Source organism: Pseudopipra pipra, chromosome 14, assembly GCF_036250125.1.
Source record: "Pseudopipra pipra isolate bDixPip1 chromosome 14, bDixPip1.hap1, whole genome shotgun sequence".
NCBI classification, from domain to species: Eukaryota; Metazoa; Chordata; class Aves; order Passeriformes; family Pipridae; genus Pseudopipra; species Pseudopipra pipra.
The window spans coordinates 16355417-16373318 of NC_087562.1; the positions used below are offsets into that span (position 1 = coordinate 16355417).

Genomic DNA, 17902 nt, shown 5'->3' on the forward strand with positions numbered 1-17902 from the left:
TGGCTGTGCTTTAATTCTGTCACCTGAGAACAGGTATTTGCAGAGCTGTACCTGTTGCAGCAGTACTTAAAAGCTGATGTACCTGTGTTTTGGTCTTCCTCTGTACTGTGATGCAAACAAAAAACTGTCAGATCACCTACTTGAAAAAAGAGCCCTGCAGCTGATGTTTTCTTTTGCCTGTTTTGTTCTTCTTTGACATGTCCAGTATCTAAATACAAGGTGATTATTTGGTTTTTGCTGGTATGTTAATCCACTGGGTTATTTGAGGGACGTAAATTACCTCTAGTTTTTGTTACATGAAGTGGAAGCCAAAGCTGGGTTTAGCCATACATTATTAAACAGCTGAAAGTGCCAGTCTATAAAGAACGGTGTAAAAAATACAGCAGTATATTCCAGTAATATTGTTCTGGCCTCAAGCCCAGGCTTGGTCAGTGTCTGTGACAGTCGAGGCAGCATCTTGAGGGGTTGTGAGATCCGAAAGAGGTCCTGCTCCGAGGGAGGTGCTGGTGCTGCAACCCTGGAGAGCTTAAAGACCCCCCAGGTCCGCTGTTCGTATGGTCACAAGATGATTGACTTTGGCCATCAGCAAGTTTCCATCCTGGCCATAGCCAACGGCGGGAGCTGCAGGGCTTTTTCCCCAAGGCGCGGTAACGCTGGTACCAGTTCCGCGCTGGTCAGTGGTTGACCAGGGCTGCACGGGATAATGGTTAATCCCGTGCTGGGTGGGAGCTGCTGTGTTGGGCTGTTCCCTGTTCCCCGTTCCCTGTTCCCGCTGTCCTTCACACACCGAGCGCCAGGGTTCGGCTCGGGCCGCTGCCGCCGCCCTGTGGCACCGCCCGGTGCCGCAGCCCCCTGGGCGGACCCGGAGCCGCGTCCCGGGCCCCGCTGCCGCCCCTCGGGCCCGGCCGAGCCCGTCCTGCCGGGCGGGCCCCCTGGGCCGCTCCCTGTGCCGCTGTCCCTGTGCCAGAGGCCGGGATGAGGACGCGGGCGGCCGCTCCTCCCGGGGGATGCTCCGCCTGCACCCGCCTCGGCTGCCGGCGGTGGTCAGTGCCCGGCCTGGCCAGCAGTAATTCCAGCAGTAATTCCAGAGGGACCGCGCGCTGCTTTGCGCTGGAACGCGCGGTCACAAAGAGCTATAAAATTTGGGGAAATAAGGCTGGTTCGTTGTGCTTTTGAAAGCATTTGTTTTGTAGCTCTCACTGATCTTTTCCACCTGCACGGAGGTTCTCGTGGTTCACAGGAAAACGTGCGTTTTCCCTTAAAAGTCCTGGGTCAGATCGCAGCCCTGAGGGTGATCCCCATCGGATCCCACCCAACTGGGCAACCACTGCAGGTGTTCTACAGGGTGGGGAAAACTGCCGGAGACCACCGGCAGCGACCTGGAGTCAGCAGAGGCACCGGGGCCAAGGGATCTCTGCCCACAGAACTTCCTCAGGACACCACCAGCACGGGGCTGGTGCTGGCTGTACCCTCTGGCTTGCTCAGGAGCTGTGGAAGGGGGAACTGAGGAATGAGTCCATGTGCTTTGAATACCGGGGTGGAATTTGAGTCCCCCTACTCCACCTTCTTGGCACAGCAGGCAGCAAAAGAGATGGCACCCTGTGCCCAGCAGTGCCCGTGTCCCAGGCTGTCCTGGTCTAATCCCAGTGGGCAGCTGAGTCCCTCGCAGCCACTCACACACTCTCCTCCACACTGAGAGAGGGGGCAGGATCAGAAAGGTAAAAATGCCAAACCTCATGGGCTAAGACAGTTTAATACGGAAAACAAAGCAGAACCAACAAGTGATGCAAAAAGAGTGGCTCACGACAAGCCACACAGCGCCTTGCTGGTCTGGGAGCAGCATTTGTGGGGCTGAGCAGACATCATGAGGTGTGGGATAATCCCTTGGGTTAAGGGAGTCTGCTGTCCCAGCTGCGTCCCCTCCCAGTGTCTGGTGCCCAGCCTGCTCACTGGTGCTGGGCTGAGGAGCTGAAAAGGCCTCAGCACTGTGCACTCCCTGCTCAGCGTGGCTCGGGCGGTGCTGTGTCACCCACACTGCTTTGGTCACAAATCCCAAAGCAATGCACATTCTCAGCATTGTCACCAACTCCATGCTCAGTGAGGTCCCCATCTCTGGGCTTGGTGCTGTCCCTGTCACACACTTGCACATCCCCAACCCGCAGACTTTTCCAGGTCCCCACCCCCTTGTTTGGTGCATCCTGGTCCCCGCTCTCAGTGCTCTCCACATCCCCACAGAGCTGGCCCCACTCCCGTTCCCATGCTTTCCATTACAGGCGTGCCTGCCATCAACAGGGAGCCTATCAACACACAGGAGGCCTCCTTCCCCAAATCAGGGGAGGGGGACGCACACAGATGGGTGGTGGTGATGTCATGGCAGCCACTGTGACATCATCACCAAGGCCAGCATCAAAGGATACTGGGCATCAGTGTTATCTACAGAAGTTAGGAAAGGGGTGTGGAGAAGGAGCTTGCCCTGGGCTTCTCAGGGGGGAGGGTAGTTGGAGGGGCTCTGGGCCCTCACACGCATCCCTCTGTTCCCTCTGCGTTGGTGGAGGAGCGTCAGGAAACCAAAACTCCAGCACTGCTGGGGCAGAGTCTCTCCCAGTGCTCACCATAACATGTTCCATTTCACAGTGGTGCAGCACAACCTCAGCTCGGGAGGCTCTCACGACACCACGGCCATCAAGAGAGACAACTGCTCCCAGTTTGGGCCCATACGGATCCGGCACCTCCTCCGGCAGGAACGGCGGGCGAAAAAGCCCTACAGCCGTCCGGGAATGCAGCGCAGGGCCAGCCGTGTGCCAGCCCCCCGTGCTGAACCCCCTCACCCGGCACATTAAAGTCTGCTGGTCTGCACTGGGAGAGCCCACACTCGTTTGTCACTCATCCTCCTCTGCCTTTCTCGAGGGAACTGTTAAGGGGGGGGGTTGTCTTCTCCCTCGGGGTTGGCAGCACCTTCCATGCTTCGGCCTCCGTTCCCTGTCCTGGCTGAGCTGGGGGGTCATGGCACAGCCTCAGCCCACCGGGGCTGGGTAGTGCTGCCAGCTTTTGGGAGGTGCTGCCAGTTTTGGGGGGGCTGCCTGGCCTGGGGGAAGATGCCTAGTTCAGGGGTATATCTGGAGGTTCTTTCTGGACTTGTGGGACTGTTGGCAGGTTTAAGATGTGTCCATGGGCTTCGGAGAGTTTGTTGGGTTTGGAGGTTGCCAGCAGGTTTTGGGGGTGTGCCTGAGTGTGGTGTCTGCTGCCAGTTTGGGGGGAAACTCCAGGGTTTGGGAGGGTTACCATGTGTGTCAGGTGTGTGCTGCCAGATTTGGGGAGTGCTGCCAGGTGTGGGGTGCATCTGGATTTAGGGTTTGTTCCTGGATTTGGGTAATACCACCAAGGTTTAAGGGATATTTCTGGTTTGGGGGTGCCAGTGGGTTGAAAGCTGTTAAAAGCAAGTGACATAGTGACATTTCATTTGTGAGGGATTTGAATCCAGCTTATATTTTAAAGGAAATTCAGTGTATGATCCATTTGCAGAAAGAAGTATCATAAGTCCTATACTCCCCTCTCATTTCCCTTTAGGTGACTGTGCACTGTTTATCTTGCCTTTGTTTCACTCTCTCTCTGAATCTCTGTCATCCCAGTGAAGCACATCATATCTGGTTTGCAGTCATAACTCTATTTCCTTGGCAAGACTGGGAATTCTCCCCCTGTGCACGTTAAGTACAACTCAGTGGACTATTTTATGGACTTTCAGCTAATTTTTGTTCTGCCTGAAAATCAATTTGAATTCAGTAGGAAGCTAGCATTACATTCCTTTACATCCTGACATCTACTGATCCTGTAATTGAGTAGCAAAAAAAAAGCACCCACAGTTGCCTAATCTACTAAGTTAGTGTTAAGATGATCTAATGAGGAAAAAAAGCATTTATGGAAGTGCAAATTAATGGACATATTGGATTTCACTTCAACCTGGAAAAACCAGTGTATTGGTATGTCCCTATCAGAGGAGAAATCTCCAAAGGCTAGAATTTCATGTTGGCACCAAGTAGCTGGATTTTCAAAAGGTCTTAATTACTGAGTGTTGAATGCTGTTGGACCTTGGGTCTCAATGTCTTCCTTAAAACCTGGTCATGAATTCTCCTGAAAGTCATGCATAAGATGTTTGATTTAAGGTATTCACCTTTCCCTACTGAATGAGAATATATATATTCTGTGGTTTTGAAGAGGGACCAAAGGGAGACTTACCTCCAAAAATAGTCTGTGGCTTGTACAGACTTTAAAAATGAAAAATAGATCTTTAAAGAGTAATGGTTAACAATATGCCCTCATTACTCATTTTTAAATTGCTTTTCTTGGCACAAAACACTTCTGTGGTGGAGCCTCTATTCCACAGTTGGAGAGAATCCAGCATTTTAACTCTTGATACAACTCACAAAACTCTTCACAATTATTCTGTCTTCAGTGGTAATATGGAACTCTCAAAATAGGTTAATAAAAATCTCCAAACACACTTTTGTAGGCCTAAGACTCTAATGGGGCTATCCTCTGCTACAAATATTCAACAAGTGATTGGAGTAGTCAAATGTAACATATAACAGTGTTAAAAAGCAGATCTCAGTCCTCTCAGCTAAAGATCATATTCCTGAATGTTTTTCACATGATTCATTAGCTTCTAACAGCTAGTGTCATCCCTTTGGCAGGAGAGCTTGATAAGGTACTATTTAACTTTTTCCTCAATAAAAGTCAACTGTATCTTGATCTTACAGAGGAATGTGAAGACCCAAACTATTCCCTGACACAAGAGGGGAGCAGAGATGCCTGTGTAGTGTATATAGCACTGTCAAGCAGGAAGGTGGGAAGAAGCATAGGTAAGAGAAGTTCTTAACCTACCAAGATATTTCCAGCAAAGTTTACTGTATCATGACAAAAAGAAAGAATTAAAATCACCTTTTAATAGTACCTGGTTGACACAGCAGCTAAGGAAGACTTATGAAACATTTTGTGTGTTCTTGCTTTCTCAGGTTTGAGTTTAAAGACAAAAGGTGCACCCATAGCATCTGGGTCAGACAGTTGCCAGCAAAGCTTTTCTGCTCCATGACTAGTGACTACATAGCTTCCAAAGAGGAAACTCATGTCTAGCTGTCTCAGGATGTGTAACTTAAAGGATTTGACACTGTAGACATACCCTAATCATTCAATCCTGAAAATTATCTGCTCTCATCAGCTGTTCTGGAGAGGATAGCTTGTACAGTTGCTACCAGGTAAAGCTGATTAGAGATCAGAGATCAGCTTTTCCTTTTTTTTTTTTTCTCCTTCCTTTCTCCCTAACCCCCTTCTCTGCATCTAATCTCTCTTTCTTCTTCCCCCCAAGAAAAGAAAACTAAAAAAACCCCAAACCCTCAAAAATTTTCTGCTTTGCTTGATCATTTTTCTCCTGCTTTTTTTTTTTGCTTGACCACAAAACCAGACAACCCATTATTCACCCAACTCTACTGATGAGTTTCTTTCTCAGATTTTATGTACCCTGCATAATGAAGAACATCTGTACCTTGAGTAAAGCTTGACATTTCCCTCCCTATTGACCAATGGCCTTTTTTCTTTCAATGCAATACTACTAAATGCAATGCCTGGGGAAGAAAACTGGCAGAGTCTCCAGAACATTCTATTCTGATCACCTTCCTTCAATATTTCAGTAGAATGACCCAATTCATATGGTAATCATTTCCTTCTAATCAGTGTTTCATATGTGACCTTGCTTATTCACTCCTACTTATTCCCACTTGCCAAGAAAGCCAAATGAGACTATTGGGGGCATATGTCTTTCATGATACTAAAAACAGATTGATCATGCTGACAGCATGCTAAGAAAAAGATGTTTTTCATTAATTAACACTTATAAATAATTTGTCAAAGGTTACACAGTGCTTGATGTATTCCTTAATAAGCTGTTATTACACGGACCAGCCAACCAATAAATTGCTTATAACTACAAAAGCTCTTCTGTTGTGGTCAGAGTGCTTCTCAACCTTTCTGAAAACCAAAGGGCACCTACTATCTCATGGAAATATGCTTCATATGAGTTTATTATATTTTTATTACTCATATTAATGTATTTTGTCTTGATGGTTTGGTCATCTGCGTGAGATTGATTTTCTGAAAGGAGAGAGACCATTTTTCAGGCTACCTTGTGATGTCTGGCAGACCATCAGTGTTCCAGGCTGAGGTATAGTGATGGATGGTACACACTGCTCAGAGAAGGTGCTATTAGCAGCTTCTTCATTAACTCTTTCTAGAAGTGTACTTATGAACTTAGATTCTATTCGTTAACTTATTGAACAGCTGCAAACACACACACACACACATACATGTCAGCAGGTACAGTTTATATTTCCTAAGAAACCTTCTGATTTTATTTTAACACTAGTACAGCACCAAGTTTCAGTAGGGCAGCTAATGAAGACCAAAAAACCTGGATTTAAAATTCTGAAAAAAGACAGAAAAGCTTGTCTCTGGGGGACAGGGACTGCATCCAGTCTCCTAGTGCCCCTGATATGTTTGCGAGATCCAGTGGATGCTACTTAAATGCCATATATTGGCAAATATATTGCAGGAAAATTTATAGTGCCGTGCAGGCCAAAGTCTGGGAAGATTCACATGCTAATAAAATCCCCTTGAGCCCGTTGTCTTCCATTTTTCCAGTGTCTCCATAGCAGAGTGTACAAGGGAAAACTGAAGGTGTTTTCTTTGGTACCTGCCTCTGATCTCAAAAGCTGCATTCGCTTCATACGCATTCCAGGATTCCACAATGTAATCTGGGCTGATCCCAAGAACTCAGCTGGATTCTTCACAAGAATCATCCACTATCACAGGGGTTCCTTTGGCCAGTCTCAAGATAAATGCTTTCTTACAGGATCATCTGAAAAGGGCCTTTTAAAGACGATATTCACATGTGATTTCCTTACTAGGGAATCCGCATGAAGTGGTTCACCTTCTTTATATTGAGAACACCAGCAAAGCAGCCCATGAGAATGTAGTCCTGTGTCAGTTTAACTCAGGAATAAATTACAAGAAAACATAAACAAAAACATTACACCTCACTGAAAGATCCCTTGTCCAGATTAAACACACATCTTTAGGAAGATCTCAAAGTACTGCAGCATATTAGTAAAATTTTGCACCTGTTACCATTTTGAACCAGCTATATGTGTTCCATCTTAAGGACATGGGAAGCAGCCTGGGAGGTCAGGCAGTTAGAATTTAACTTCATTTAAAGCAGTGGAGAAATTCCACTGAGATTTTTGCATTAGTAAATACAAAAGAGAATTAGTACCAAAGATTTTATAAACTGGAGACTAAGCAATATTCATAACATTGTCTTCACACAACAGATTTTATGAAATGTAGGAGTAAGAGAGGACAAAGGGCTTCTTAGCAATGCCTTTCAACTATCTTTTATAATGTTCCAAAATGGTCTCAGTGGTTCTTGGTAAGCAACATTCTCAGCAAATGTTGTGTTTTAATCAGCAAAAGAGCATGCTAGATGGTAGCAGGTCATACATATGATGATTAATAATAAGAATGGGTTGATAATGCCAATAACTCCAGAGCCAAGAGAAAGTTAGGCATGAGAAAACATCTTTGAAGACAATGTTTGAACCTCTGACCTTGGTGCTTGGAACGGAGGAAGCTGTTTCTCACCTAGTGGACCTAATTATGCCTCAACACTACAGACTACAGAGTCTTAAATCTTTGTGTCAGCCATATTTTTATAGGAAATAGTTTAACTTTGTGTAGCATGTATGAAATATATTTGCAATAGGAACAGATGTAGCTTTCATTTCTCTAACAAATTAAAATCGTAACATTATAAATATAACATACATATTTGAACCAAGACAAATATGTCAGTCTTCATCAGGCTACAGTGAAAATATCTGAAATAGTGCCTTCTCAAACTTGGACAGGTTTCCTAAAACACATTTGCCTCCAGCATCCATGTTTGCACTTCAGCATATTGTTCTGTGCTTAATTAGATACAAGCACAGTTTGTTTCATCCTTATAATCTTGATATTTTTCACTTTGCTGTATTTAGCTTAGACTGATTGCTCAGCTAAATATGTAGAATGGTAATTAGTTTAAGAGCATGGTAGATTTACAGAGCAGTTCTACAGTAACTCATTATTGGCTACACTGATCACATGGTGTGCAGTAACAGAATTAGTCTGGACGTACTGGGGTAAATATGAAAGATAGCATTTGTCAATTGAATGTTTAAAACAGCATTACCTGACCCAGGAATCAAAAATAAAGTTAATTTGATATGGGCTTTTTTTTTTTATAGAAGGGAAATTCATGGTCCCTGTCAGAGGACAGAGTAGTTGTGGCAGGAACAACCCTTGCCCTCCTCTCTCTCCCAGCTGACATCTTTGTTATCTGGCACCTGGATCCTCCCGCCTGGTCAGTCCCTGTGCTGTTCCCACACACACATTCCCACTCAGCTGTTCCCACATTCCCACTCAGCTGTTCCCACATTCCCACCCAGACACTGCACTCAGGATGGAGGGATATGTCTGTGCTCCAGACAGTGGGATATTCATCACATGCCCTCTTGGAAAAGAAAGACACCCTAGTGGCTGAGGTACTGGTTCCAGAAGAATTCATTTTCCTTTCCTTGCTCAAAATTGTTATATTTCAATTCTTAATTTCTTAATGCTTCAGCTATCCCTTTGTAAAATGGGGATAAAATCTTCCTTTTGTCTATCTAGACTGTAAGCATTTTGCAACAGGCACTTGGTTTTGCCTGAACACAGGGCATGCTCATATTTTAAGTTAGAATAAGGAACTTTGGCAACATATAAGAAAAAAATTAAATCAGTTGTCTTTGCAAAGGGCTAATTCTGCTAGTTCTTCTTGACCTGATGTCTGCATTTGCTAGTTTAAACATCTCCAGGAATGAAACCAGGGTGATAGTCAGTAAAAATAGAAGAGGGATGACAAGTCTTGTTTTGGCCCAAAGTCTGTTGAAGTAAATTGAAAAACAGTCCTTTTGCTTCAATACTTCGTAGATCAGGCATTTTCACTTGGAATGGACTGAAGGATTTCACAAGTGAAAGGTTTCCACAAGACCTAGTTCTGCTCCTGTGCTTTCTTCGCTGGGAAGGAAAATCTCACTGCTACTGAAGGAGGAGAATGAGTCTTTTCATTTACACTGGATTTTCTGAAAAAGTAAAAGGTCCTGGCAACTCTGCCTTTTGAACAAATATTTTCTGCAGGAGCACTTGAGAATGCTTGTCTTAAAGCAGATTGTACTTCAACATTTGTGTACCAAGAGTTTGGGATATTCTGGTTGAGACCCCCTTGATTTCAACAGGAATCTTTCCATTCACTTTGAAGAACTTTGGGTCATGCCCTAATAGTGCAACTCTAGAAGGTTTCTATTCCATTTTCACTAAAGATGTACGTTTTATTTTTGCAAAACGATTATCATCACATGGAAAAATAGTGTAGTACTTTAGTAGATTTACAAAGATAAATGCCACTGTGCCTCTGAGGAGGTTAAGTATCCCTGGAAAAGCTATTTTTCATTATATTTGTTTAAATTAGGGAGGGGGAGATTAATTTTGAAGGGTTTAGTAATTACTAGCAGCTCTCATAGCTGTGATACAATATAAAGGCAGCTCATTTAAAAGTACATCCTTTACTTTACAACTAAACCCTCTGTAGAGTCTTGTCCCTGTTGTGCTGCTGCTGCTTTTCTTTTTAATTACACCTGTATTCATCTCTGATTATCCTGACAGAGGTGATATATGTCTGTGGAATTTTCCACATTTCTTCTGCATAAGCATAGAACAATAAATCGTGGTGCTTTAGTATGTGTATCATGTTCCCATGTTTTAGGTCTGAATATCTCTAGCTTATAAGCAGCCTGTCTATTTAAATGTGCAATCCACAGGTGCCTGGCCCTAATGTATCAGTAAAAGGCTTTATTCATTATCACAAAAAGTTTTTAAAATCTTTTCTTCCCTATCCAGGGTTCAAATGGGAATCACTGTGTGAGTGCCCACGCCATGACACAGCACCCCTCTGCAAAGCAGGATGCCCCAGCTGCGTGCAGAACTCCAGCTCTTCCAGCCCTTCAGCAGCTGGACACAGGTGTACTGGGGAGCAGGTGGCCCTGGGGCACATCTTGGTGGGACTTCTGCAGGGATGGGAACCCAGAGTTGGAACTGGAATGGGAAATGTCACTGGGAGAGCCCAGATGGTTTCAGAGAATGATAGCGGGAGACCAGTGTAGAGAAGGGGGCCTGATGGGCTCGAATGGAAAAGATGGGAAATGCCTCATGTTTATCAGGAGAGGAGAAAGGTAGGAGTGATGGTCTGGGGGAGAGAACTGGTGCAGCAGTGGGGCAGAGCAGGCCCAGCAGGCAGCAAACACTCCCCCTCACCCTGAGCTCATTCCTCATGGGCACATTTGGCCTTTGAGAGGAAAGGCAGTGGCAGTTACTTTGACAGGACAAAGTTTGTCTCCCTGCTGTGTTTTCACTTTGTTTTCTTTCTTGCTCCCACTACAGGTATTTCTCGAGGAAATCTCCCACCATCTCCTCTCCAATTCTATCCACATGAATTTTCCACCATCATTTTCCCTGTTGTTTTATGTCCCTTCGTTATTTCTTAACTAATCATCCTGTTGGGAAGCTTCAAATTGATTTGTGTAAGGTGGATTTTGTCTTCATGTACTAAATCACTGCTGAACAAAGTTTGGTATCTGTGTCTGCTGGCTGATAAACATCCACCAAAAATACCCATAAACATTCCTGCATACAACTCAGAAGCTTGGCTGAAATAGATTGAATGGGACATAAATGTATAAACTCCTCAAAGGTAAACAAATTCTGGAATTGCTGGTGAGTTTTCAGTTTGACTGCAGCTGTAGGGATATGCTGAGATACTGACTTATTTCAGACAAGCCAGAGGTAAAGAAGCCATACAAAATTACTTCAGGCTTTTAATCATGTAAAAATGTAGGTAAAAGGAATACTGACCCCAACCTTAGCAAAGGCTAGATTTTTAAAGAAAATTGTATATAAATGGGGACTTTTTGCTTCTCTATTTCAACTCAGGAGCTAAGTGAGAGAATTCAAAATCAGGCCAAATACATAAGTGCAGGATGAATGAAAATGGATTGAAATGAGTTGAAAATTAATTTAATTACAACATATTACAGTGATGCATTCAATAGTTGCATCTCATACAGCAATTGGCAAGTAGGAATCCAAATTTTGTCCTGAGGCCTGTAAAAACAACAGTAAAAAAAAAGTTCCCTTTTTGAATCCTCAAGAAAAGTCTTAGGAAAGAATGGCCTTCGCATGGATGCATAAGCTGTCAAAAATAGTACAACAATTAAATACCAGTAATTGCAAATTTATTGCATAATTTAAGTAAATCTTGCACATTTAAATGGTAAGAAGTAGGACTGAGCCTCCAAGCAGCAATATATTTAAATCTTTAAATGAAATTCCTATCCACAAGAGAGAAACTGCTATTTATGACATGAAGGCAAATCTCTGTTGTGAGGATAAGAACAGCAAAGAGCAACCAGAGCATTTTACTTCGTTTCCAAATGTCAGGCGTTAAGTTGGGAAAATTTGCATGTGGCCACGGTTTGAGCTGTGCTTTGGCCCCACTCTTTTGTGCCACTCATCCTGCCTTTCCCACAGGGAGACGTGGGATGTTGTGTCCAGAAAGGGGATCCTCCCTCCCTCCCTCCTTCCCTCCCTGTGCTTTCAGGCAGTGTGACTCTCTGGGTGATAAAGCCTGTCTGATGCTGCAGGAGAGAAGGATTATTAAGGCTTTACACAGTAGAGGTGTGATCTTGTTCCAGGTTGGTTTCTTCTATGGGAATGTTCCAAATGACATCTGATATTTAACCATAATTGAGACATTTAGAAGCAAACTGATATTTTAGAACAGCCACTCCCCCGTTTTCTAGCATTGTATTGTTGTGAGCTGCATGTAGCATAAAAATTACCATGAGATTTTTCTGTTTCATTCTCCGTTCTTAACCCATAGGTAAAACTCTCGGTCACAGATACATCCTATTAAGCTCTATCATGATAATGGCTGTTTTTCACAGGAGCTCACATAATGCCAAAGTCCCTCTTAAGCTCTGGAACTGAGAGGATCCCTACACCTTATATTGGGAAGGGTCATCATGCAGCAATCTTTTGTAAATAAAGTACAGAAATAGGAGGTGAAATCCAGCAACCCAAGCATCAGGTTGAAATAATATGCCAAAATATGATACAATGTGGGTTAAAACATAATATATATCTCTGTACATAATGAGAGCACTCAGAAAACATAATATTTTTGGCATCTGAATAAAAAATAATTTAACAGAGCAAACTTGTGTTTCAGGAAAGAGTGAGTACGATGCAGGAGATGGATACTTTTAACTCACCGCACTCTGAGTGGGAGGGGTTCCTAAGCAAAACTGCATGTTAACCTGAAACATGGCTATGGTCTTTTGTATCTGTAATTATGGGATCAGGAATTCACAAATGTATCTTTTGGCGGTACGACACACCTCATCCACCCACTTGCCTTGGGACGAAAGAGAAAAAAACACACAGTTCTCACGTTTGCCCCCATTGGGCTGGGCACGATCCCAGTTGAAGTACTGCAGAACCATGCCATTGACATCAACAAATTTCCCTTCATTGATCATGTCAGTGACCCCCAGCCAGAACTCGGATGCTCTGGGTGTACTTCTCTTGCCGTAATCTCGAAGAATGTTTGTTTCCTCGTTATTCCTTGGGATAGCCAGTGTCCCTCCCTTGGTTATGCAGTCTTCATTGGCTTCATGGAAATGCTTGGTGCCTTCTGACATGAGGTAGCACTTCTTATGGGCCTTTGTCCCACGGAGACACACTGGGAATAGAAATGAGTTTGTACGTTCAGTACAAGTGTGGGCAAGAGCTTTCAATAATGGTTCTTCTAAAGATAATTTTCTAAAGGTAAGTTGAAAATGGAGCAGACAAGTCCCTCAGCAAGTGAAAGGCTTTGACTTCACAGAGTGGAGTTTCTTCTTTTACTGAATAATCCTGCTTTCACACATTTTTTGCCTTATTTCATCAGTCTTGAATGGATAAGTTATGGATGTTCGTATTGCTGGCAGATGTGAATTGGTCATCAGGAAACCTTTATAGTAGAGACAGATCTTCATAGTAGAGACCGATCTAAATGTCTTTTAATATTTATGCTATTTAAGTGCTAAAGTAAAGTAAATTTTTATACCTTAACTAAGCTCAGTTTCCAGCAAGCAAAGGCAGAAGTGAAAAGTGCTGTATTAAATGTGTCCTGCTTACCAGAAAAAAGATTGATCTGAAATTTATAATGCAAATCTTTGAATGATTGATAAAAGTGTATTTCCACTTGCAGAATTCATATTCACCTCTTTAGGTGTTAATTTCTTTCCAACAAAGTCCCCCCCTTCAAACTCTAAATTCAAATGAAGTAAAGTAACTTACATCTATAAACACTTTTAAAAAGTGCACACTTATTACTGAGCTTGCAGGACAATCTGGACCAAATCTTCTAAATATTTGCATTTATAAATCTGTTTGCTTTTACTTCTAGTGGAAAATATAAGGGAAGTCTTGATGTAAAGTCCAAATGCACTAGAACATTAATTTGGCATATGCTCTGTAACTGGAATTGCCTTGCAGAGCTGCTGTCGGAGTCCTTCCAGCCCAAGGTCTGTGAGGGAATCCTTAAACTTTGCTTTCCAACTCTCCTAATGCAGATATGTGAAAAACTGATTCTCCCAAGAAAAATACTTACAGCAAGAGAACCCTCCTTGATGGAGTGTTCCTTCTGAGCTGAGGAAGGTAGCAAAGGCCTTGAATAAACTCCTGTGACAATTATTTTTAGAATCCTACATGTGGCTACTTGCAGATTATTTCATTTATTGCTTAACCCCATCTTGTATTTACAACATCTTCTGCCCTGATGTTTTCTATAATCTGTTTCTAATTCCTGTCATCTGTTCTTGTAAGAAAGTAATTATGTCTCTGATCAACAGGATATGGAAATCCACTTTGGACCATATCCTATGTCTCAGTTTTTAGTATTTCCAGTTGTAGTATTCACTGCATTCCTTAGCTGCATTTCATGGTCATAATTTTATATTAGGGCTTAAAGTTCAAATTTTAACCCTTCCAACTGCTAGTGGCCAAAGAGGAGTAATGAACATATTTGTTAAATGTGGAATGCTTTAACAAATTTATATTTGTGGGAAAGATCAGAGAGACTTTATCTACTTCAGCAATGCTGCATCAATGATAAAGACAGGCCATCTTTAGGGAGAAAGTGATGTGTGGCAGCATTTCACATTTCACGCCATGTAAAAAGGAGACCTAGGAAACTCAAGCAAAAGAAGATTTTTAATGTGTATTTTAGAAATGTCCATAAGCTAAAAAAGCAGCTCCTTTTTCAGTTATCATAAGGACATTAACAAATACAGTCGGAGCTGGGGTGGTGATAGGTCTCTTTTTGTCAGATTTGGAATCCAGTTGAACAGTGTGGGTTATGAATTTAGAATAAAGTTCAAAATAAGTTTTGAGGATAAAAAAATCTCCTGGCTCTGGTTTCATTTCTAAGCCACTGCGTGCTTACTCTCAAGCTCCTTCTGGAAGCAACACAAGAGTTACTTTTAAACAAGAGTTACTTGTCTAGCACAGGCTCCCTCTTTTAAGAAACTTCTAAAGCCTTATTATAAGACATTTGAAATAAAAATATTTTGTAAAGCTCAAAAAGCTCTGTTTAACCCAAGGCATAGAACCGGACAACCCAGATATTACCATCCCTAAGGAAAATATGTTCTGTTTCATGGGAATGATGTAATTTCCTCTGTAGTGCCTTCTTGTACAAGATTAAATGCCAAATTTTATGTCAACAGCTGTGAAAAAGCACAACTGTCTAGTAGGTGCATGTGTATTTATCCCTCTGATTTTGTTTGGAAATTTCCATCTGGTTATTTAAATACTTAAAGGACTCTGCACATTGATGCAGGGCATTTCTGAACTCACAGAGTTCATAAAACTTCGAAGTTTTATGGCAACATTCAAATTTGAATGTTGCAAACCGCACATTTTAAATAGGCTCAGTCCTTTTAGCTTCCTTTTTGGGGTATTCTCAGCCTTTTCCATGAATGCTTTTGCCTTTCTGGTTAGCCCATGTTCATATCAAAGCCGGGCACCTCACTCTGACCATTTAAACCCTCAAACCCAGAAACCCTCATTGTGTTGCCTTTGATGATATCAAAACTCACAGCTCTAAGTTGTGCAAAGACAAACGTAGTTTTTGTTCCAGATTGACTCTTGCTCTCAGACTTGATTTTATTTGTTCAGACTTGATTTTATTTGAATCCTTGCTTCCTTCTCTCACTGGTACAGCTGTGGCACACCATGCTCTTAAGCAGTTGTATACCTTGGTCACAAAATCCCATGAAAGAAAGGGATGGGAGTGAAGGGGAGAGGAGAGGCACTGAGAACTTCTGGAAACCATTGACCAGTGTAAGCTGCTTTACCTGTCTGGAGTGCTTGCATTTCTTTCAGAGCATTTACTTCTCGCCACAGTTTGTCAATCTGGGTCTTCAGGTCATCTTTTTCTTAAATAAAATCAATATACATAAAATAACAGATATGCACACACACACACAAATTAAAAAATTATATATTAAAAGCTGTTTCAAAATATCATGGGTTGCTGCATTGCTGAGATGTGTTTTGATTGTTTTTAAAGATTTGTCCTTAATGAAAGAATTCCTGCAGGATTCCTACAGACCTGTGTTACCTCCCCAGTCCTCCAGCTGCACCCTGGAAAGCTCCTCGCCACATTCCCTGCTGCCTGTGGGTATAAACCTCGCTGTCCTTCATGGCTTCCCCAAGGCAGGACTTCAGGTTCTCCAATCTGTGCTACTCTGTGCTGGCACAAAAGGTGTATAAGCAGTCTGTCCTTAGGATCCCAAACTTAAAACCCTGGACATTCCAACATCTATAACTGCATGGCTCCAGAGCAGTGCAATCTTCTTGTACAATGGCTTTATCAAAGCGTTTTTTTCATTAGCCAGGAGCTCAAATATTTGCCACCAGTGTAACCTCCATCATACCCTCTTTTATTAGAAATAAGTCTTTAAATTAAATACACAGACATCTCCAAACAGCGTTCTGTGGTTTTGTATTTGCTCTGTAAGCTTTGCTGTGGGAATTGATCCTTTATCTTTTCCTGCTAATCCTTTTTCATTGGTTTGACTTGCCATTTCACAGTACTTTTCACACAAGTGGAGTAATATTCCACAAGTATTAGACAGATATTCTGTTAAAATTAGAAAATGGAGCAAAAATCCGAACAATAATCCTTGGAGACTGAATACTTTATTCTGCTTCCCCCCCCACCCCCAACATGAATTTCCATTTTTCTGATTTTAATCAATATAACTGTGTAACTAAGAATGACTGGCCAGAGTCCTCTCTCAGCTGTACCTGTGAGTTCTAAATAATGTTGACAGAGGTAAACAGACATAACAGAGCAATATATTTACAGCTTCTATACTGCTCTATTTCCATAACTCATACTGGCACCTTATTCTTGGCTTTGCTAACTCACATATAAATGTTTTAAAGACAAATATAGTACAGACTCAAATGTCCTTTGTTATTAAGCATTTGTATAATGTAAGTTTCTGGTTCATGCAATGCTATTTAAAGTACACAGTAAATTTGCATAGACTATAAGCTTCTATCCCTCCTCCCAGTTAAGACCCAGTACCTTTCACTCTACGTTTGCTGTGCCTCCTGGCTTTGAATTTGGAAGCCTGGCTGATGGTCTGATCCACCAGTAGTAAACTTATGAGTAGGAAAATCATAAGTCCAGTTTGTGCCATGTCTCTTTGAAAGACCTTAACAAGGACCTTCAAGAGATTCTCTTCAGCAGCTCTGAGAGCAAGTCACACAGACACATCTCAGTGGGGAGTGCCTGAGGTCAGGTTTATAAAGTGTGGTGGTAGGGTTGGCTGTGCTCCTTGCTTACGAACTGTGTGTAATACTTAAGCTGGCTGTAGCATAAGACACCCCCTTGTTCTCATATCCCATCTGAAATTCCTATTTCCATTTTGAGCTCAGCTGTACCAGCACTGAACAGTGCACTGATTGCCTCACTTGTAAGCGCCGTATCTCCTGTTTTAACACTGAAGCCAAAATGTATGGAAGGTCAGATGAATGCCCAAAACCATGCTGTGCAATGCCAGCCCCAAAGAGGGGGAGCCAGAAGATTTCTACAAATGTCACAGGCTCACCCAGAATGGCTCTGTGCCAAGCTGGTTAAGTCATGACAGTGACCATCCTCTTACACTGAAACAAAACCAGAACATCCCTCCCTGAGTAAATGCAAACACTGCAACTACAGACCCACATGGAGTATATATACAGTAAGATCACATTATGTGAGGGGTGCATTTACTGCTTTATGAAGAGTTAATAAATGCCTGATAGATATGACTGCATTTCTGAGTGAGTTAGAACAGTCCATGCAACCAGCAGGGTCTAGTCAGGGGAACAAAAGGTAGTAATGCTCTTCCAAAGGTTCCCAAGTCCTGTCCGTAGGGTCCGAGGAAGAGTAAAACACAACATGCTTGATGCAGGACAGTGTCTCTCTGGATTCTTGAGAACTCTCTGCATTTGGATTTCTTTCATTTACTCTTGGGCTCTGTGGACTTTTGTGGGGCTGCCTTTAACGGCGGTTGCTATGGGAAGTAGAACCTCCTACTGATTTTGGTGGACAAACGAAATTGTCACAAAAATGTGCCCATCCATCACATTTCTCCTTTTTTTGTTGTTTTGTTTTGTTTAGTTG

At 42.7% G+C, this 17902-nt stretch overlaps 1 protein-coding gene across 1 annotated transcript; it reads right to left on the reverse strand.

Annotated features, from left to right (window-relative positions):
• Positions 1-12439: 12439 nt before the first annotated feature.
• On the reverse strand, positions 12440-17016 carry CLEC3A (C-type lectin domain family 3 member A). The gene is made up of 3 exons (XM_064671254.1): positions 16820-17016; positions 15579-15659; positions 12440-12919 (listed from the first exon to the last, which is right to left on the reverse strand). Exons 1-3 carry the CDS (start codon positions 16932-16934, stop codon positions 12528-12530), a joined length of 588 nt encoding a protein of 195 aa, XP_064527324.1. The 5' UTR covers positions 16935-17016; the 3' UTR covers positions 12440-12527.
• Positions 17017-17902: the final 886 nt, after the last annotated feature.